This window comes from Dasypus novemcinctus, chromosome 14 (genome assembly GCF_030445035.2).
Source record: "Dasypus novemcinctus isolate mDasNov1 chromosome 14, mDasNov1.1.hap2, whole genome shotgun sequence".
NCBI lineage: Eukaryota > Metazoa > Chordata > Mammalia > Cingulata > Dasypodidae > Dasypus > Dasypus novemcinctus.
Genome location: NC_080686.1, coordinates 9,183,444 through 9,206,498, shown reverse-complemented (window position 1 = coordinate 9,206,498; position 23,055 = coordinate 9,183,444). Strand labels below are relative to the sequence as shown.

The window sequence follows — 23,055 nt, the reverse complement described above, 5'->3', positions numbered from 1 at the left end:
CCTTAGTTTTTCTTTTCATCTTTAAATTTTGAATACATCCATGTAGCTCAGTAAGTTTTAAAAATATATCAAAAGGTATATAGTAAAAAGTATATTCTTACTCTTATTTCTCACCATCCCACTTCTCTCCAGTCTCACCCCACCCCAATTCTCAGTTAAATACTTTTATGGGAAACGGACTTTGGCCCAGTGGTTGGGGCCTCCGTCTACCATATGGGAGGTCCGCGGTTCGGGCCCGGGCCTCCTTGACCCGTGTGGAGCTGGCCATGCGCGGTGCTGATGCGCGCGGGGGGGTGCCATGCTGCGCAGGGGTGGCCCCCGCGTGGGGGAGCCCCACGCGCGGGGAGTGCGCCCGTGAGGAGAGCCACCCAGCGTGAAGGGAGAGTGCAGCCTGCCCAGGAATGGTGCCGCCCACACTTCCCGTGTCGCTGACGACAACGGAAGCGGACAAAGAAACAAGACGCAGCAAACAGACACCAAGAGCAGACAACCAGGGGAAGGGGGGGAAATTAAATAAATAAAAATAAATCTTTAAAAAAAAAAAAAAACTTTTATGAGTTGTTCTAGCCTTCCATAGATTCTCCAGCATGTTCAAGCAAATAAAATACATATTCTTATTTTTTTCCTCCTTTCTTATTTGCCTTGTTTTTTTCACTTAATAACATAACACTATATCAGTAAGCAGGGAGCATCATTTTCATTCTTTTCTATAATATAATACTTTAGTGCATAGTTGAACCACAGTGTACTTAACCAAGCCCTATCAATAAAGCCATTTTCAAACATTTTCACCCCAAAATTTTTTAGATTTCTTTCATGAGGAAACAGAGTAAATTCAGTTTTTCATTTCATAAGCATTTCCTAAATGCTAGCCTTTCAAATTTTTAATTAAGAAAGTTAAATTTTTCTCATATATTAAATAATCATATATAATAATTCTAATCAGCTATGTTCAAAAAATGAAAAGTGATTAAAGATAAATTAGTCTCGGGAAGCGGACTTGGCCCAGCAGTTAGGGCGTCCATCTACCACATGGGAGGTCTGCGGTTCAAACCCCGGGCCTCCTTGACCCATGTGGAGCTGGCCCACACGCAGTGCTGATGCGCACAAGGAGTGCCATGCCACGCAGGAGTGTCCCCATGTAGGGAAACCCCATGCGCAAGGAGTGCACCCCGTAAGGAGAGCCGCCCAGCATGAAAGAAAGTTCAGCCTGCCCAGGAATGGCGCCACACACACACAGAGCTGACACAACAAGACGACGCAACAAAAAGAAACACAGATTCCCATGCTGCTGACAACAACAGAAGCAGACAAAGAAGAACATGCAGCAAATAGACACAGAGAACAGACAACTGGGGCGGGGAAGGGGAGAGAAATAAATAAAATAAATTAAAAAAAAAAAACTAGTCTCTGAGGTACAGCATACAATAGAAACCTTTCCTACAATACAAACCACAAGTACTCCCTAACAGCTATTTAGTTACTAAATTAGTTACCTTGATCCTGTCTCAGAGGTCTAATATCAACAATCTTACTTTTAGATAAAAGTGATACTAAAAACAAAAAATTGCTAGATTTAATACCTGAAGGGAATTTTTTAAAAAAAGGAAAAAAGGTAAAAGTGGCATTAATAAACACCACCACTGTTTCCTTTAGTCTAATATTGTTGTTCCAGAAGACAGAGTAAAAGTCCTCAAAAATAACTGCAAAATACTAGAGACAGACCACCACTGAGAGATGTGGACTACATAATGGCAATTATTTCCAGATCTAACATAGGCATAGAATCCAGTCAAAAAAATTCTCCTTATTGTTGAACCATTATAGCAGGAAGCCATGGAGAGCAAAGGGACAAATGTAAGTGCCTTCAGAGCTGCTGCTGCTGTCAGTACCAAACATTTGTGCAGTACTCACTGATTCATTCACACGTTCAGTAAAATAAGAGTATACTAGGGGTCTATTACACCATTCTAGATAACATAAAATAAACAAATAAAGAACAGACTACAGAACACCATTTCCACCTTGGAGAAGCCCAAGAATGAATATGCACTTATACTGCAATGTGATGATTATTATAAAATAATACATCACAAAGAAGAGAGGCTTTCATTTAGTCACAACAGTTTTACAAAGCAGCCAAGAAAATTATATGACTAAGATTTGCATTTTACAGCTGAGGAAACTGAGTCCCCCAATAAATTAAGACTTCTTATCAAGGTCACATCAAATGGAGGGGGAAAAACTTTATTTAAAAGAGGAAAAATATTTTGACATGTTTTAGTTTGGGGATTTTCCCAATCCTGTGCGTAATGGCCCCAGTACGCTAGAAGAAAGTCTAGGGATAGTTTTTGAAAGCTTGCCAGGTAATTCTGATATAAAGCAGGGCTTAGTAACCACCAGTGATGAAGTACACAGCTTTGAAATTAGATGTCTCAGGTCTGAAATGCAACAGGCACGCTTATTAATTACGAAAATCTAGGCAAGTTACTTGACTTCCAAGTCCCAATTTTCTTCTGTAAAACAAGGACACTTTTTAGTTCACAGGCTACAGTAGATATCAAAGGAAATAACCTATATAAGTGAAGCCAAGAGTCTGAGACAAAACAAGAACTTGATAAATGCTAATAGTTGTTATCGATGGAGGTAGGGGAAAGGGATAGCAGTTATATACAATGCTAGACATATTTCAAAGGATCATTTCCTTAATTGTAACCTAATGCTCAACTTATTTAAGAGAAGTCAACAATTTCTTAACTCATTATAAAGTAATTAACCCAAAGAATCGAGGAATATCTCTTTTAATTGAAGAGAGCATAGTTTTTATTTTTTTAACATCAGCTTCATTTACTGAGATACAATTCACATACCATACAATTCAACATAAAGCATCAAGTTTTTGTTTGTTTGTTTTTTATGATTTATTTATTCATTTATTTCTCTCCCCTTCCTCCTCCCACCCCAGTTGTCTGTTCTCTGTGTTTATTTGCTGCATCTTCAGCATAAAGTTTTTAATACTGAAATTGTGTCATGAAATGTTTGAAGTCAAAATAAGGGTTACATAACAATGAATTCCATTAAATATAGTTGGATTAACAAGATAAGCCCTATGATTTTTATGTACAACTTATCTCCTAATTACTAAAACAGCAATGGTAGTCTCCAAAATGGCAAACAAAATGGTTAAAAGAAGTTCCACGGGGGCTGTCTTTATAGACCTAATCTAATTAACAATCATTAACTTTCAGGGTTAAAAATCATAGCTTACTTTGAAAAAAAACTGGAACTTTTAAATACTATGAATGAATTCCATATTTAAAATTTGTAAAAGAACATGATTTCTATACACGTCTAGGTCAGTGGTTCTCAACTAAGGGGGACTTTGTCCTATAGAGAACAGGAGGCAACAATGAAGACAATTTTAGTGATCACATCTGGGGTGGGAGTGTTACTGGCATCTAATGGACAGAGGCCAGAAATGCCACTAAACACTCTACAATACACAGGACAGACCCCAAAATTCAAAATGCCAGCAGTGTTGAGGCTGAGAAACCTGCTCTAAACTGCCCTAAATAACATGCAATGTTATCATTTCTACCACACAGAGGCTGTCATAGTATATAACCCAGCCCCCAGACAAAAAAAAAAGTTAACAAGGAGACAATATAGGTATAGCTTCATTTAACAGTTGACAGAACTGGCTTTGGAGTCAAAAAGACTTAAAATCCCAGCCATTTCTAACATGTATAAGCTTAAGTTATTAACTATAAAAACAATAATACCTATCTCAAATTCACTGTTAGAAATATTACATGAGAAAATGCTTCTAAAGGGCTTATCACAGAAGATGGTACAAATTGAGAGCATAATCATAACTATCAGAAATGGAATATACTCATTTTTTCCTACTTTAAACCCAATATATAACAGAAACTGGAATTCTTACAAAATATGAATTTACCTTCACTAGGACCATCTTCTGGACACAAAGTATTCTTGTTATAAAACCGGTCTATTCTATAACCATGCCCATTATCGTTCTGTGATTTAGAAAGTATCTTATTTTCATCTGACAGATCACTTCTGCTGGAATTCCCTGTTAAATCTGTAGGCACATTTTCACACTTAGATGTCGACTTTTCTATTAAACAAAAAGAAAAAAAAAAAACACAACTAAATATGATCAACCAAACTGGCAATATATTGGATAAGAATTTATCCATTTTATTTTGCTAAAGTGAAATACACAAAAATCTGATGATAATGGAAGCAATGTCTTAGGCCACATCCTTTTGCCTAAAGTTCTATATATAACCTGGCTAAGATTCTGAAGTAATAATTACAGATTATAAATCCTTAAAATAGCTGATGAAACAAACAAAAGAAAAACAGACCACAAAATACTCATGAAAAACAAATGTTTCTTTGCACCTCCCTTTACCAGAGTAAAAGCTCTGGTAGCGGCAATATGCTTTTGTAAAATACTTAACAGCAAACTCTTTTGTTTATATAAACTTTTTATCTCAGCTAACAGTAGATTCACAAACAATTGTAAGAAATAACAGAGAGATACCAAAACAATTAAGGACCAAACAGATACTTGTGCACCAATGTTCATAGCAGTATTACTCACAATGCCAAAGGTAGAAACAATCCAAATATCCACCAACAGATGAATGCATAAGCAAAATGTGGCATATAAAATGGAATTTATTCAGCCACAAAAAGGAATGAAGTACTGATACATGCTACAACATGGATGAACCCTGAAAACATTAAGCATTGTGTTAAGTGAAATAAGCCAAAACCGAAAAGGCAAATATTATATGAGTACACTCATATGAAATATCTAGAATGAGCAAATTCATAGAGACAGAAAGTAGATTAGAAGTTACCAGGGGCCAAGATAAGGACGGGAGATGGGAAGTTATTGCTTAATGGGCACAGAGTTTTTGTTTGCAATAAAGAAAAAAGTTTGGTAATGGATAGTGCTGATGGTAGCACAACACTGTAAAAATAATTAATTCCACTAAACTGTATATTCAAAAGTGGTTAAAATGGCAAATTTTATGTGATATATGTTACCATAATTTAAAACAAACATGTTTATATATATGTGTGTGTGTGTAGATTTTTTTCTGTCTTTAGCTTAAGGGTATTATAGTTCAAACACTATTTTCTTCAAAAGTTACTTAGGTTTTATAGGTGAAATCACTATCAGGAACTTACTAGTCAGCAATTCATTTTACTTGGGGAAAGAGGTGCTCTTGAGGTCAAGGCCTATTCCAAAGGTATTCTAGAAAGACCATCAGCCAGACCATGAGAGCAGTTACCACGCATTTACAAACATTTCTGTGTGACCACAGCGTGTCACATATTGTGCAAGCATCTAGGATATAAAGTTGAACAATGCCTCCCTAAGGACATGATATTCTGAAGTCACTGAACAAGCCAAGATTTTGAGAAAATACCGTGCTGGGCATTTCAGAAAAAATTCAATACCATTTCTCATTTTCCCCAATTTTATTTTGCTTGGTAAATAAATGTTTTAAGTTCAAGCTTTTCAAGAAAAATCACTACCTGTACAGGGTCCAGCTCTTTAAATCACAAGTTTTTATCTTTTTGCTTCGCCCTAAACCTTTGCCAACATTCATTTGCTCATTTCTTCCATCCCTTCCCATACTCCTCTATTACCTTCCTTTTTCAGTCTTCTCTAGTTCTAAATGTCCTCTTTTCTGCCCTTCTGCACACTTTGCAAAAGTATATTCTTCTTCTTCTGTCTCTCAACTCTCATAAAAATACTACTTCCACAACCCAAATGTGGATAGAATTTTTAACTTGGAAATTTTGTAGAATATACTCTCTTAAATTGATACTTTAGATAAAGCTACTATTTTAAAAAGGACCGGTTCTATGAAATGCTTTAAGTCTCTTTTCCTGTCAATCTCTATATGTAAATCTTTATTAAATAGTAACTACTTTCTAGCCTTAAGCCACATATGATACAAATAAAGTAATTGTACACTGATACAAACTCAGCCTTTCATTCTACAGAGTAGAAAGTATGACAAAGTACGCACAGTTGTACTGGCATCAGGAAATCATCCTGAAGATCTTCGCATAATTAACTATTAATACAAAGTAGCAACTTATTTAACATTTCTTTCTCCCTCAAAGTTGAATATGACAACATTTATTTCAAATTCTAAAAACCACACTTGTTTTTTTTTAAAAAAATACTGTTTTTCCATACAATATATCATGAAGGCTTAGGAATCAGAATTATATTGACCTTTGAATATCACAGCACTAATAAAAATACAATTCTACAGCTCCATTAGAAGATTATGTCTACTACAAGAAGATTATATGCTAGTTTATTTTATAACACAGTAGTTCACGAATTTTTTAAAAATCTGGTCAAATTTTATTTTCTACTTACTTAGGGAAAAAAACCTTAATGTTAGTGAAATAATTTAGTCACAGTCACAGAAAGTCCTTCCACTCTGCAGAATTCTGAGCAGCCTTTCACATTGCTATTTCTGCCTTAGACATAAACAGCAATTTCTGGCATTATTAAGTACCTACTAAATGTAAGCCTCTGAAGTAGGTATTTTATCTACATTTTTAGCTAACTTAGTATGTACAATCAGACCCACATTAGTATGTCCATTTTACCAATGTAGAAACTGAGACTCAGAGTATTTAACTCACTTTGTCAAGATTACCCCATCAGGATGACTTAGGAGGGCCAAATCAGGACACACTCTTGTAGTCGCAAGTCCTCACTCTTCCACCCCCAACCCCACCCCACCCCAGAGTAATCGAGGGTGGCAACAGAGCCAGGTGGATACCTAATATCCCCCCCCCTCATTTTCCCTACTAGCAAAACCCCAATTTTCTTGGGGCAGCACCGTAACTGCTTAACAATCCTAATTTTCCTGTAGTCTCTTCAATGGAGGTGACCTTATGTAACAGGTTCTGGCCAAAGATAGAGGTCCCTGGGGAGAGCATTCCTTCCAGATGAAAGACAAACCTCATTTGGAGAAAATACTTAGAGTCTTCACTCTTACCAAGAATTTGTCTTGAACATACAGCTACCACCTCATGGCGTAAGAACAAACCCCATGTTGAGGGTGGCACTGCACAATTTAGAAACTGAATCTGGGCCCCTACACTTCTTGTTGCAGGGGATTAATTCAACTCTATTTGTTCAAATGCTCTAATGGTTTCCTACTGTTTGTAGCTGAAAGCCTTCCCTAACTAATTCACCAAGTAAGAATTCCATAGCCTAAAGGAGTACAGTCCTTATATCATGGGCCACAACTTTACTTCTCAAGTTGAATTTTTTTTTAAACCCTGGAGCAATGAACCTGAGCTAACCTACTGAGCTCTGAGATAAAAGCGAACCCAGGAAGGATGCACAAAAAATTCAAATAATTTCCTATAGGGAACAGGAAAAACAGGTTAGATGGTGACAGAAACAGATTTCTCAAATATTCTTTTTCATATTGTTTTGATGTTTTCAAATAATGATTACCCTATCCAAATTATGTAAATAACTTCTAAAAAGAAACTAAATAAATTGAAGAAGAATAGATCAGCCTTAACCCTTCCCCATGAAGAAATCAACAAAAATAATGTCAAGTAATCAACAAAAATAATATTACCCTCTTTGGATCTAGGAGAAAATTCAAGATGCTTTTCTGTAATCGTCTTCTTTTTAGCTGTTAATGCCTACAGGCAAAAGAAAATAAGGCAGTATTTTAAGTGACAAGGACTAAAAAACAGCATTTTGTAAAATATACAGAACCTCCTCCTTAACATCTTCCTCCCTGTTTTCTTTTACTTATATTTGCCAGTATAAGTATTTCCAGAACACCTACTCTTTATTTGGTTATAAGTCTTTATTTTTGTTTTTCCAGAATCTAAACAGAGCTGGCTGATCAAAACTTCACATTAACAGTAGATATGAATAACTGTTCATAAACACAACTGTGAGATTCTCATTACTCCCTGTAACCAAATAATCTTTTTAGAGTTTATAATAGCACTTCTCTGTATTCTAAAGTATTTAAAAGTTGCCACATATAACAAAAATTAACCAAAACATCTCAATGCCAAAACATTATGCATATATAAACATTTCATAAATACACTACTTGTGAAAAGTAGTGTGTGTTACCGTTTAATCTTCTGAGACCATTCCCAATATGTATCCTTCACTGACAAACTAGTAGAAAGGTTCTGCATACCATAATGAGGTGAATGCTAACTTGCCACCATTATTAAAGGAAATCAAGGAATAAGGGGAATAAAGTAACATATCAATTACAGTATTTTGAAAGAAAATAAGAAAGAGAATTACAAAAGAAAAAATTACAGTGGCCTGAACACTCAGGAATCTAGGATTATTTCTTGGTACCCAGGAAAATAATTTCACCACGATTTACCGGAGTCCCAGGAGTGTCCTGAAATCCTTCCCCACACCTGAGCCAGGCTTCTGATAGGGCTGCTGCTGCACCTACTGTCTTCAGACCTGCTTCTCTGCACTGAAGGTCCTTCTCTCCTGGAAAGGATGGGTATTCTACACCCCAATTTCTTTTTCTCTATAGAGATGATTGTTAAAGAAAAAAATAAAAATAAGGAAATCAATTTCATTAAATATACATTAAATTGACATTTAACCATGTGGAAATCCAGTAAGACAGCTGCAATAAGGCATTATTTTTTAATGTCTCTGAATCCTCATTTTGCTACCAGAGAGCAAAACCGAAACTGCAGAGGCAACACTTAACACTAGAGAACAACACTGAAGTCCAAGTGGGTGAGAACAAACAAACAATACTCCTAAATCCTGCATGGCAAGAGAAGTAGAGGGAGACAGTGGGGCACAGGAAGGATGTGAGAGCTGTGCAGCCCTAATATCAACAACAGATATTGACGAAGTAGAGGCGGCCAACTCGTAAACAACATAAGGGCTAGGGGCCCTCCCTAAGATCCAAAGGGTGGAAGCAATCCAAGAAACCTGAAACTGGCCAGCTACGACTCCCTGCCAGGACAGAACCCCACACTAAGGAGAAACTGCTGGGAATGGAATCAGTTTAGCAGCACAGGGCAGCAGAAAAAAGGAAAAGAAATACCTGAGAATATCAACCAAGTCCAAGATATATTCTATTAAAATCACTAGACTTAAAAAAAAAAATCCTTTAAGCATTTAGGCAAAAAGAACAAATGATTTTATAAGTGAATAAAATTTACGTTATCACCTGGCATTGACAGCAACATTTTATGGCTGTCAATGAAACTAAAATAACATATTTAACATATTTAAGATACTCAGGGGAAGAAAATGTGAGCCAAGGATTTTATAGCTACTAGTAGTGATAGCACTGACTCATTTTCTCCAACATTTTTAAACTTTTTTTTTACAAAAAATATCTATAACTTTATAGTTTTAATTATCATTCTATTTTAAGGAAAATTTTAGATTTTAGGTAGGAATCAGGTTATAGCCAATTATTATGATTTGAACACATCATCAGAAATATTACTCATCTACACCACTATAGCAAAATAAATAATAAATTAAGATTAAAATATAACATTAAAACTTCATTAACATGGGGAAAGGAAAAATTCATAAAACTGAATTCAGCCATAACATAGATGGTATTTCAACAGCTCTAAGCATGTGCCTCCTCATGTGAAAATTCCTTTGGTATGGGCAGTAATTCTTAAGAGTACCAGGCACCTATCACCTGTGTTTATCCGCCATCTGTGTGCAGTTTCCCCTGACAGCTCTAAACAGGTGACTTACCTATTTAGAACAGTAAAGAAGCTGGGAAATATGATTTTGGTCTATTTAGAGCCAATTCTCTTTTTAACTCTTGAAAATCAAGTCAACACATAATCAGCTTAAATTGGCTCTGTAAAGAAATGGGTGATTCCAGGCCTGAGAGAGGGAAAATCCAAGATAAGCCTGGAATATCTTGAACCGGAAGGTTAAAAAAAAGTGCTCAAGAAATAATGGAACATGTCAAAAGGTCACAGGAGCCTGTATGAAGGGTCTCCCATTGGCCACATGTGAGACAATTTCATCATCGAATAAATAATAACAGTAACGGATTATAACCACTGGATGAAATAAGAATTCATAAATCTACATTAATAAAAATAAACCAACAAGTGGGTAGATAATAGATTTTAAAAATCATTAATGGATGCATTACTAGTGAGTGAAAGTCTGAGGAGAAAAGGGTATTTACCTGGTCTCAAACACTAATTAATTACAAAGGGGAGGGAAGTGGATGTGGCTCAAGTCCTACTATATGAGAGAACCTGGGTTCAATTCCTAGGGACTCCTGGTGAAAAAGAAGAGAAAGCATGCCTCCACAGTGAGTCAGTGCCCACATGGCGAGTCAAGTACCTGCGTGGTGAGCCAAGTGCCTGTGTGGCAAGCTGAGTGCCCATGCGAGTGCCCGCACGGCAAGCCGAGTGCCCATGCAGAGAGCCAGTGCCCATGCAAGTAAGTCACCCAGCAGGATGATGATGCAACAAAAAAAAAGACGAGAGGGAGAGTCAAGGTGAAGCCAGCAGAGATCAAGACTGGGTGGTAAAATTGACAAGGTAACTCTCCACATCAGAGGTCCCCAAGATGAAATTCTGGTGAATCCTAGAGGAAAAAGACAAGAAGAGAAGACAAAAACAGAAATAGATACAGATCACACAGCGAATGAACAATGAACAGCAAAAACAGCAGGGCAGGGGAGGGAGAGGGGAATAAAAAAAAAATAATAAAAAGTACAGAGGGGAAATAGTAACTATATAATGAAGAAATCTGGCAGACATAAAGTAATCGATATTGACAGAGACATCATGCATCCCTGATACAATGTACTGAGAAGAACAAAATTTCTCTGGTATTCCTATCAAATAGGCGTAACCTGAATCTAATCAGGTGAAAAAATTAGACAAATCTAAAATAACTGCAAGTCTCAAAAACAACAAATTCAAGAAACACAAAGAAAATCTGAGGAACTGTTCCAGATTAAAAGACGACTAGAGAGGCATGAAGAGTAAATGAAATGTATGATCCTGGATTGGGGGTTGAGGGAAGTACACATACAGCATATTACTGGAAACTGATAAAATTTAAATATTAACTGTGGATTAGATAATAGTGTATCAATTTTAAATTTCCTCTTTTTATAATTATACTATTCTTGTTCTAGGAAATAAATACCTAAGTATTTAGGAGTAAAGGACACTGTCTCCCAATTATTCTCAAATAGGATAGGAAAAAACTTATAAACATATATGCATCAGGGGAAGAGAAAGGAAAAAGATTGGGGGAAATTGTAATAAATTGGTGAATCAGGGTAAAGGTGATGGAAATTCCTTATTATAGTCTCACAACTTTTCTGTAAAATTTTGTCAAAATAAAAAGTAACCCAAAAAATTCAAATTAACAAAACAAGCACAGGTTGATCCCAGCAGAAATAAATACTTACAATGGAACAAAATTTTGAAAGAAGCAATTGAGGGCAATCTGCTTTATTGCTCTACTACACCAAGATATGCCTGTTCCAGCCCAGCCTTTCCTTCCTATTGCTGCTGCTCTAATAATTTTTTCATTCCATTCGTTACAATATGATTATGTATTTTATTTACTCATGTTGAAATTTTTCTCTGTAAAACTGTTCATTGTATGGGTCTCCACCCACTGTTATTAACACACTACGACAAGATGAGCACTCACACTCCCTAGAAGCCTGCTCCAGGTAGCACCTGTGCCATATGCCCCCCCATCAAACACCTTAAACCCTTCCTTATTATATTTTCTAAAGAGTTTTCTCAACATTATAGTTTCAACCACATATCTGACAATCTCCCGAGGTCACCTGCTCCCTCCCAACTCTCCCCGCAATTCCATGGACCATGTGACCCATCGTCCCAACCCTAGCCCTCCTCAAGTCTGCAAAACCCTAAACCAATAGTATCCCTATGCCCCTTTCTTATCCATTCACTGCACAACTACTTATCTCCACTTTATCATAGGTTTCGCCCATGTCGGTGTTGGCTCACAACCCTCCTCTCCCTCCCTATTTCCTGTAAGCCTATCATCCACTCTCTAGCTCTCTGAGACAGCCTGATTTGCTTAATTCATATCAGAGAGGAGCAGGGTGTTATACGCCCATCCTGGGGAGGCCTGATGTTATCAAACAGAGTGGAGGGTGTCTCTCGAAAGCATGGGTGGCTCCCAAAGGGGGAGACAGACCAGTGCGTCGAGCCCTCAGCACTGCTGCAAGTATCTATGAACCTTCCCCTTCAAGCAGTGAAGCTTGGTTGCCACTGTGGGCCCCGAGGGGAGAGGGAGAGAAGAATGGAATAGACGGAAAAGCGGGTAACTGGGGGCAATGCAAGTGTTCTATATCATCATGCAATGATGAATACAGACCATGTTAAATTTCACCAAAAATTTAGAAAACTATATAGTCTAAAATATAAACCATAATGGAATCAAAAATTTATAAAACTATAAATTGTAAATGTAAATGTCCATGTTGCTCACATGTGGCCACTCTCTAAGCCAAACTCAGCATATAAACACATTACCTTCCCCCCAGCATGGGACATGACTCCAGGGGATGAGTCTCCCTCGTGCTGAGGGATTACCAGCAAACACCAGCTGGTGATACAACTAGAAAAAGACCCTGAATAAAGGGGGAAATGGTAAAGACAAAAAGTCTAAAATGTTAACCATAATGGAGCCATGTTAGTAGCTATGTTTCAGTAACTGTGTATCGGTTGTAGCAAATGTAACATTCACATGTAAAAAGATCATCCACATGTAAAAAGATCACTGCTGGGGAAAAGGGAAAAGGGTTTGATGTTGGGTATATGGGAGTCCCCTACATTCTACGTGTGGTTTTACCACCAAAACTTTTTTGTAGACATCAAGGAAGAAATGGAATACACTGCCTTGCCACTGCACGTATAGGGCAACAACTATTACAGTGATGAAAGGCAAAAAGTAAAAAAGTATATATATTTTTCATTTTTTTAATACCCCAACTTATTTTTTACTTTCTTTTTCTAAATTATTATGTATTTTAATTCTAATCTTTAAATCTATCATTACTATTTCATTTTCCTATTAATTGAATATGGCAATGTATTAGGCTTCATTTTTTAAGAACTTTTTGATCACGGAGGGGTTCAACTATAGCAGGGAGGAGCACTGGTGTGGGGTGTCATTGATGGGGGATGCATGGGAGGGAGTTTGCCAGGGCATGCATATAGGGTACATAGATATGTTCAGATGTTCATTGGGTATTGGCAGAGTGGGTAGAGTTTCACATAACAACAGAGGGAGTGCTGAGTTCCTATCCTGGGGAGCTCTGTTGCACTGCCCAATGAAACAGCAGCAATCCCCCAAGTACAAGGGCAAAGACCAGGGAAGAAGGGTGGTCCAACGATGGGCCCTTGAAACTGATAACTACACTTACGAGCCTGTGTGCTTGAAATTTCAACTAGCCCTAGACCTGCAGAGTGCATCAGAGTTAGCTCCTGAGAGCCTCCATCTCACATGTGGCCACTCTCTAAGCCAAACTCAGCATATAAACACATTACCTTCCCCCCAGAGTGGGACACGACTCCAGGGGATGAGCCTCCCTAGTGCCAAGGGATTACTACCAAGCACCAGCTGGTGATACGACTAGAAAAAGACCCTGAATAAAAGGGGGAAATGGTAAAGACAAATGACTTTATATGGCTAAGAGACTTCAGAATGAGTTATGAGGTCAGCAGAGGGGTTGCGCTTATCCACGTCTCAGCAGGATCTCAGAGATAGCCAAAGTAGATACAACCGCAGATAGTGGTGCTCCTGAGGGCTATGGAGATACCCAGGTCCTACAGTCATGGCAGATGGCTCTGGAGTTCAGTGCCTTGCCAGTGGGCCCTACTTTGGAATTTGTGCTCCTGACTGTGATGGAGTTGGACTCAGATATGACTTCTCTACACATGCCTCTTCTGTCACTTTTACCAAACCTGTGGTTGGTGCTGGGGTTGGTGGATGCTCAGGAAATTTGAATCTCTGGACAGTCCATGTGCCACCTGGGCCCCGATCCTCAGCAGAGTTGCAACACCTACTCTCCAGTTCGTTGGACTTACCCAGGTCAACCACCATAACAAGGAACCGAGAGTCTACAACTGCAAGCAGGAGAATCCCATCCATCAGCCATGTGGGATTAAGGCCCCTCTCAATTTAGAGGTGGAGTGGGCATTGCCATCCCAGGATTGCCATCCCTGGGATGGAGGAATAAAATATGGATTAGAGTAAACTTACTGGTATTCTACTATAGAATTACTGTGACTCTGTAATGGAAGGAATTATATCATCGATGTGGAGACAGTGGCCATGGGAGTTGCTGAAGGCAGGGAGAGGGATAAAGACATGTGATATTGGGACATTTCTGGGACTTGGGAGTTGTCCTCGGTGCTATTGCAGGAACAGATGCAGGACATTACATATCTTGCCATAACCTGCTGAATAGACTGGGGGAGAGTGTAAACTACAACATAAACTACAATCTGTGCTGTGTAGCAGTGTTCCAAAATGTACTCAGCAAATGCAATGAATGTACCACACTAATGAAAGAAGCTGTCAATGTGGGAGGAGTGGGGGATGTGGGGAGTGGGGTATATGGGAACCTCTTATATTTTTATTGTAACATTTTGTGTGATCTTTGTATCTTTAAAAAAAAAAAAGATAATAATAAAAAAATGAAAAGAAAAAAAAAAAAACTAAATGCATGCCACTATACTTGTTTGGGCTATTCTCCTTTGAAAGAAGTGAAAATTTCTACAGATTAACTGCTTTGGCTATCATTTGATAAATTTGGAGAACAAATCAGATATCTAACTGAATGCAAACAGAAAATTTTCTTAAGTATCTGAATAAATTCAATGGCTCAAGTCTTATTTTATAAGAATACCAATACTGTTACCCTAAAAATTTACCTAAATTAAAAAGAAATAATAATCTGGTTGCCTTCAAATCTAACAGGTCTAAAATCTTAAGCAAGTTAGCTAGTTAGTAAGCACTGTGTTGCTCTTAGCCCATTCTAATTTGTTCATTTGTTTCTTTCAGGGGCTTTTCTTATGCAGTGAAATATTTCTCAGCCCTGTCATTCACTGCTTTGGTTACATTTGGCTTGTCCTTTGCTTCTCTGGATTTCATTCATACTCAAATTCTTCAGGGACTTGAACCACCTAATTTAACATAAATGCAGAATTCTAGCACTCTTTCATCTTCAGGTTTTTTTTGACTAAAAAATCAGATGACATGAGTACCTGAGCCCAAGTGTAGATACCCACCAGTCAAGCTCAACCTCCCATTTCAACCTTTCCTCTCCCAGCCAGCCAATTTACTCCACACCAAGTCTCACCAACAAGAGTCACGCATCCCTACTCCTACACCTTTGTCCTCAGCACTCACTCTTAGAACCACACCTTACGGTGGCCACCTCCTCGACACCCAGCCCACGTGCCCACCCATTCTTCCTTTTCCAGCAACTGATGCGCCCCCACCATCAATTCTGGGCAATCAGAGTACATCAGACCTTGCAGCAGTGATTAGTCCAGAGGTGCTATAGGACCCACTCCAGAGGCTATCTCCAGAACTTTTCTAACTGGTGCTACTTGGGACTTCTTTTCTCAGTGTGGTCAAAGATGTGACCCCAAAGCAGCCAGCAGCCTTGTCCCATACCATATGGAGAAACAAGAGAGAGAAGAGGTAACAAGCCGTGTCCAGGTTACACGTCCAGCCCTGAGCAGCAAGGTGCCTGCAGCCCTCCCTTGGTGGCCAAGAGCAAGGGCCTGCCCCAAAACCCCTGTACAGGTACCAGTTCAAGTAAAGCTGAGTCTCTAGCCATTGACAGCATTGACCCACAGCATTTAGTAAATGTCTGCACTGGGTTGAAGGCATTCAGCTGCATGCCATGAATTTATAATAAATAAGGTGGAACAGTTTCCATCTTCAATGATCTTGGGACCAAAAATGTGGTGAAGGAATTAGGCCAAGACTGGGCTGATGGACTCACAAATAGAAAAGACCAATGATCTGATCTTTGTGTAGATCAAGGCCTGTAGAAAGATGGCCTTGATCTGTACAAAGATAGATACTTTGCCAAGGATCCTAGATTTTCCACATTCAGGTGTTTAATCTTGAGGAGATACGATTTATCTACTTGTGTGTGTTTGGCTCGTGATTTGGGTGTAAGGTTTAAAAAACTACCACCTAGAGAGTCCTGTATGATGTTAAATGTTTGTTTTGTAAGTTCACAACTATTATTATACACTTAGTGTTTATGTATATTTACGTATGAATGATATATTTAATAAAAACGAAAAACAAAAAAACAAAAAACTACCACCTTCTACAAGATCTTGAAGGATGTTAACCTACATTTTCTTCTAGGAGTTTTATGGTTGTAGCTTTTGTATTTAGGTTCTTGATCCATTTTGAGTTAATTTTCCTGTAAGGTGTAAGATAGGGGTTGTGGCAATTTGAATTTGTTGAATCCCAAAAAGAGAAAGATTATGTTTTTAAACTAATATATTCCTGTGGGTGTGATACTCGTTGACTGCACTAACTTCAGTTGAGGGCCCTTTGACTAGATTACTTGACAGACTCTCTTTAGGGCATGACTATGGTTGAATCTCCCCCCTTCCGCTGGGTCTTGACAAAAACAGAGAGACAGGCACAGAAAAAGGAAGCTGCCATTTTGGCATCTTACTTCAGCACATGGCAGCTGACTTTGGTGAGAAAGCACCTCTGATGGTACTGCAATTTGGAACTGTAAGCTTTTACCCCAAATAAATTCCCTTTATAAAAACCAACCCATTTTTGATACTTTGCATCAGCAGCCCACTGGCAAACTAAAACAGGGATCCTCTTTCTTTTGGATATGAATATCCAGCTATTTTAGAACCATTTATTGAAGACACTGTTCTGGTGCAGGTGTGTGGGCTTGTCAAATAAAATTCCCATTATAAAAGCCAATCCATTTCTGGTACTTTGCATTGGCAGACCTTTGGCAAACTAAGACAGAAACTGGTACCAGGAATGGGATGCCGCTGCTTGTAATTACCAAAAGTGTTGGAACAGCTCTGTAAATATGTAAGGGGTATTTTTCTGGTGGAATGGTGAGATATTTGGTAGAAAAGTCCTAGGTTGCTTTGAAGAGACTGTTGTTAAAAGATATAGATACTATGCATAGTTCTACTAAGGTCTTAAATGGAAATGATGAAACTATTATTGGAAACTGGGGAAAAGGATATCCTTGTTTTAAAGTTGCAGAAAACTTGGCAAAACTGACACCTAATATGTCAGATGGGAGGCAGAATTTGAAAGTGATGATCCTGGACGAAGACCTGAATCTGTACCTTTTAAAGAAGTCTAGATAATATACTAGTGTGCTACCTTTGTGTGGTACTAATGCATGCAGAATTTTTAATAAGGTTTATTATGAAAGTGTGGAAATGAATAGGGATGATGATAACACATCATAATAAGTATAACTACCACTCCTGGTTTATAAATGCGATTGCGGCAGTCATTTACAAAGTTCTTAACTGCAGAAAAGCAGGAAGGAGAAAGACCAAGGTGAATTCATTGTTCCTTTTTGAGTGGGGAGTGAATTACAAAATAAGATTGGACCCGGACCATGGAAGATCAACAGTTGTCATTGATTTTTGCTTTTCAAATACTTGCATGAAGAGAGAGATCAAGAACAAGAGTGAAAGAGAGGATTTATAAGAAGTCTGATGTGGAAAATTAGTTTTTAGCCAAGGAATTCTGCATTTCAAGCAAATGAGACTGTTACAGATTTAGGATGTTAAATTTAAACCAACAGTAACTACAAAAAATACACAGTATAAGCTTTTGGAGAAAGAAAGTAGAATACAGATCATCAAGGGCAGGGGCAGAGTGAATGGGTACTTAATGCACAATGAGCGTAGGTTTTCAACTTGGGGAGATGTGAGGGTTTTAGTAATGGAAGGTGGTGAGGGTACCAAAACACAGTGAATGTTTTTAATTCCACTGAATGACAAGCTTAGAAGTAATTGAGATGAGAAAAAGTTTATGTTGTATATATGTACCCACAATTAAAAAAAAAGAAAAGAAAAAGGAAAAAACACTTAAGGAACAAGGACAATTAAGTGCAATATTTGACCCTGGAAGGGATCTAATAATGTAGGAAAAAACACTCAAAAAGGATATTATTGGATAATATGAAAAGATTGGAATACAAGAATGCAAGTTTACATCAATGTTAAATTTCTTTTATGTGAGATCTGTATTTAATGTGGTTATGTAAGTGAAAAGTGATTATCTTGTTCTTAAGAAATGTACATGTGTATTAAGTGAGGAACATGTTATATACAATCTACACTCCAGTGTTCAGAAAGTGGATTGACAGACAAGTAGACAGGTAGATAGACAGATAAGAGAGATGGCAAATGTGGCAAAATGCTAGGTTGGAGAAATGGATATATAGGGGGATAGAGGTATGTCGTAGTAGTCTGTATGGGATTTATATTATTATTGCAACTGTCATAAAATTTGAAGATATTTCAAGAAGGAAAAAAACCTGCTAAGAATGCTACATGATGCTTCCTTTGTCCTGTCCCAACCCCACCCTGGAGCGGTGTGGCAGTCTGTGGGACTAACAGCAGTTCACATTCCCAGTACAGCAGTCCATGTTCTTACAGTGAGTCTCTGGTATCTGGTTATTAACACATGTAATGCACAAATTTAGCGTATTTGTGTGTCTATTCCAATCTGCTCCCTGAAAGATTGACTCACGGTGTCCACTTGTTTCACCTAACCCAAAATTCACACAGGGCAGAGAAGCAGTATAGAGAGGTGGCACAGAACCAAGGAAACCACAGCCACCTGGAACAAAAGACTGAGGTTGAGACATAAAACAGAGTACCTGGAACCCAGGAGGAAAAGCTGCGGAGTGTGGGATGGAAACTACACTCAGGAGTATTTGCATATACTGAACAATATATGGAAGCTACCCTGAATACCCAGGGTAAGACATATGCTCAGGGTAAGATGCATGTTCAGTGAGCCCTGAGAAGAACCTAACTGTTCACCTTGGGCTGATCTATAGGCTCAGTATAAATTGGGCGAAACACTGAAGGAGTACCTTAACACAGGGCCAAATCTACACCACTGCCTTTACAAAGAAAACTACAGCAGGAAAAGGGGGGGGGGGGGATCGACTTCCAGGGTTAATACATCAGAATATTCAAATATCTAGACTTTAAAAAAAAATTACAAGATATACAAAGAACTAAGAAGAGATGGCCATTTCAAAGGGGGGAAAAATGTGACATGAAAATTATCCACAAGGAAGCCAGATGCTGGAATTACTAATCATAGAATTTAAATCCATTCTTCTAAATAGGTTCAACAAGCTAAAGGAAAAATGGACAAAGAAATCAATGGAAATCAGAAATATGACACATGAACAAAAGGAAGAATTACAAGAAGGAACCTAACAGAAACTCACGATAAAAAGTACAATAAATGAAATTACACAGTCACTACAGGAGTTCACTATCAGTTATGAACAGGCAGAACAAAAAAGTCAGTGACTTGAAAATAGACTAACTGATTTTATTTGGCCTGCAGGGCAGAAATAAAAATGAAAAAAAAAAAAAAAGCTGAGCCTAAAAAACCTGTGAAACATGAATTATACCAACATAAACATTACGGGATTCTCCAATGAAAAAAAGAAGAGAGGGACATAAAGAACAGTTGAAGAAATAACGTCTGAAACCATCTCAAATTTGACAAAAGATATGAATAACACATCTAGAAGCTCCACAAACTCCAAATATGATGAATCCAAAGAGATTCCAATTAAGATACTTCAGTCAAAATGTCAAAGGCCAAAGACAAAGAGAATCCTAAAAGCAAAAAAAGAGAAATAACTCATACATGTGATCCTCAATATGATTAAGTGACAATTTCTCATCAGAAATCACAGAGGTCAGAAAGCAGTGGGATGACATATTTGAAATCCTACAAGAAAAAGGCTTTCAATCAAGAATTCTATGTCTGTGCTGTTAATTACATTCACAATGTTTTGCTACCATTACCACCATCCATTACCTAAACATTTCCATCATTACAAATAGAAACCTTTTGTATTTTAAACCTGAATTTCCCATTCCTTATCCCCACCCCATCCCCCTGGTAACCTATATTTTAGATCCTGACTCTATAAATTTGCTTATTCTAATTGTTTCAAATCAGTGAGACCATACAATATTTGTCCTTTTCTGTAATATGATTAGAAGTGGGAAATGTTAGATTGTATATATGGTAAAAGAATAGAAACTAAAATAAAAAATCTAGGAACTATCCTACACAAAGAAGGAACCCTAAGTTAAACCATGGACTTTAATAGTAAAATCATTAAAATGTGCTATCATCAATTGCAACAAATGTTCCACACCAATGCAAGGTGGTAGTGGTGGTGGAATGGTATATAGGAATCCTGTATATATGCATGATTGTTCTGTAAACCCAAAACTTCTCTAATAAAGAAATTAAAACAAAAATTGAAAAAGAATTCTATTAATATGTTTGGAAAAACTGTCCCTGAAAAATGAGGGAGAAATCAAGACATTATAAGATAAACAAAAGCTGGGGGAGTTTGTTAGCACTACATCTGGCCTACGAGAAATGCTACAGGAAGGACTTGAAGATGAAAGGAAGAATACCAGAGAATACCTTGAAGCCACATGAGGAAATGAAAGCCTATAACAAAAGTAACTACATAAATAAATATAAACACCAGAAATTATTGTATTCTTGATTTGTGACTCTACATTGAATTCCTCAAAATAAGCTAAAACATGAATGCATAAATAACAATCATATTTCTTTTACTGGACACAAAGAGAATAAAGATCAAATATGTGACAAGAATAATTTAAAAAGAGGAATGGCGTGGAGGACTTTAGAAACAGTAATTGTATATGTTACTGAGGTTAAGTTAGCATCAAACCAAAGGAGATTGTAATAGATTTTTAGCACGTCAAATGCAAAGCCCATGGTGACTGAAAAAAAAAAAAATCTGGAAAGATTTTTTAAAAAGGAAATGAGAAGGAACTCAAACTGTCACTATAAAAAAGATCAACTACACAGAAAAAAGGCATAATAGAGGAAATGATACACAAAAAGATATAAGAAAAACAAATGGCAAAATGGTTGAATTTCCACCTTACCAGTAAAAACTTTGAATGTAAATGGGTTCATCATTCCAATCAAACGGCAAAGACTGGCAGAATGGATTAAAAAGCATACACCAACTATATAATGTTTACAAAAAGCTCACATTACATCCAAGGACAAAAACAGGTTAAATATGAATGAATGGAAAAATATATTCCGTATAAATATTAACCATATGGATGCAGGAGTGAGACTATACTAGCACAAGAACAAAATAGACTTTTAAGAAAAAATTGTTATAAAAGAAAGAAATAATAAAGGTTAGTGTGGAAATAAATGAAAGAGAGAACAGAAAATCAATAGAGAAAATACACAGATCAAAACATGGTTCTTTGAAAAGATTAAACTTGACAAAACTTATTTTGACTAACAAAAAAGGAAAAGACAAATATCTAAAATTAGAAATGATAATGGGGACATTATACCACTTATCTTGCAGAAATGGAAAAGACAGTAAGAGAATACTATGAACAACTGTATATCAACAAATTAGATAATCTAGATGCAATGGACAAATTTTCAGAAATACACATTTACTTAAACTCAAGAAGAAAAAGATCTCAACACAGCAAAAACAAGAAATTGAATCACTAATCAAAACCCTCCCAACAAATAAAAGTCCAGGACTGGATGGCTTCACAGCTGAATTCTACCAAATATTCAATCAAGAAAGAAGACCACTCATTCTCAAATTCTTGCAAAAAGCTAAAGAGGATGGACTCATCCTATCTGATCCTACAAGATGCATTACCCCAATACCAAGGCTAGATAAAGACAGCTCAAAAAAAGAAAAGAGCAGGCCAATTTCCCTTATGAGTATATAAACAAAAATCTTTAATAAAATACTAATAAATCAAATGCAACAGCACAGTAAAAAGATTCTTCAACCAAGTGAGATTTATCCCAGAAAAACAAAGCTATTTCAATATAAGAATATCAATGTAATATACAAATTAATAAATGAAAGAAAAACACCACAAAATCATCTCAATAAATGCAGAAAAGGTGTTTGACAAAAGCCAATACTCCTTCATGGAAAAACACTGAAAGAAGTAGGAATAGAAGGAAACTCTCAACATGATAAAGGGCATTTATTAAAAAACCCACAGGTAACATTAAACTGAATTTTGAAGGACTGAGAGCTTTCTCCCAAAAATAAAGAATAAGTCAATGATACCCATTTTCACCACTGCTAATAAATACTGTAGTAGGAGTTCTAGCCAGAGCAGTTAGAATTAGGCAAAAAAGAAAAAAAATCCATGGAACGACACAAAACAGTAAATCCTAAATTAAAACATGGACTATAGTTGGTAGTATAATTATAAAAATATGCTGTCATCAATTGTAACAAATATTCCACACCAACACAAGGTGTTAAAAACAGTGTGGTGTATGGGAATCCTATATACTATGCATGATTGTTCTGTAAATGCACTTCTCTAATTAAAAAAAAAAAACACTTTTTAAAAAGAAAAGGAATCCTTATCAGAAAGGAAGAAGTAAAACTTTGAGGTTGACATAATTGGTTACATAGAAAATTCCAAATAACCCACAAGAAAATTAGTAGAACTAATAAATTCAGCAAGATTTCAGGTACAAGATTACACTCATGCAAACATGAGGTGTATTTCTTTTTTTTTTTTCTTTTTTTTTTAATTGATTTTGTAAAAATATTACATTAAAAAAATATGAGGTCCCATTCAACCCCACCACCCCCACCGCACCCTTCCCCC

General features: G+C 37.1%; 1 protein-coding gene across 7 annotated transcripts in view; it reads right to left on the bottom strand.

The window, feature by feature from the left end:
- The window catches only part of SPIDR (scaffold protein involved in DNA repair), a 579,802-nt gene that overhangs the window by 507,847 nt on the left and 48,900 nt on the right, over positions 1-23,055 (bottom strand). For 4 of the 7 annotated variants that reach the window (XR_011645614.1, XR_009180381.2, XM_058275512.2 and 1 more), the window contains exons 2-4: positions 8,454-8,609; positions 7,671-7,737; positions 3,962-4,141 (exon numbers count right to left, since the gene is read on the bottom strand). The exons of 1 other annotated variant lie outside the window; for it this stretch is intronic. Coding sequence is in view for 4 of the 6 variants with exons in the window: in XM_058275512.2 (XP_058131495.1) it covers positions 3,962-4,141; positions 7,671-7,737; positions 8,454-8,609 (403 nt within the window). In the remaining 2 variants the exon portion in view is untranslated. The remainder of the gene's footprint in view (positions 1-3,961; positions 4,142-7,670; positions 7,738-8,453; positions 8,610-23,055) is intronic. 2 more of the 7 variants (XM_058275514.1, XM_058275513.1) reach the window with 1 other exon arrangement.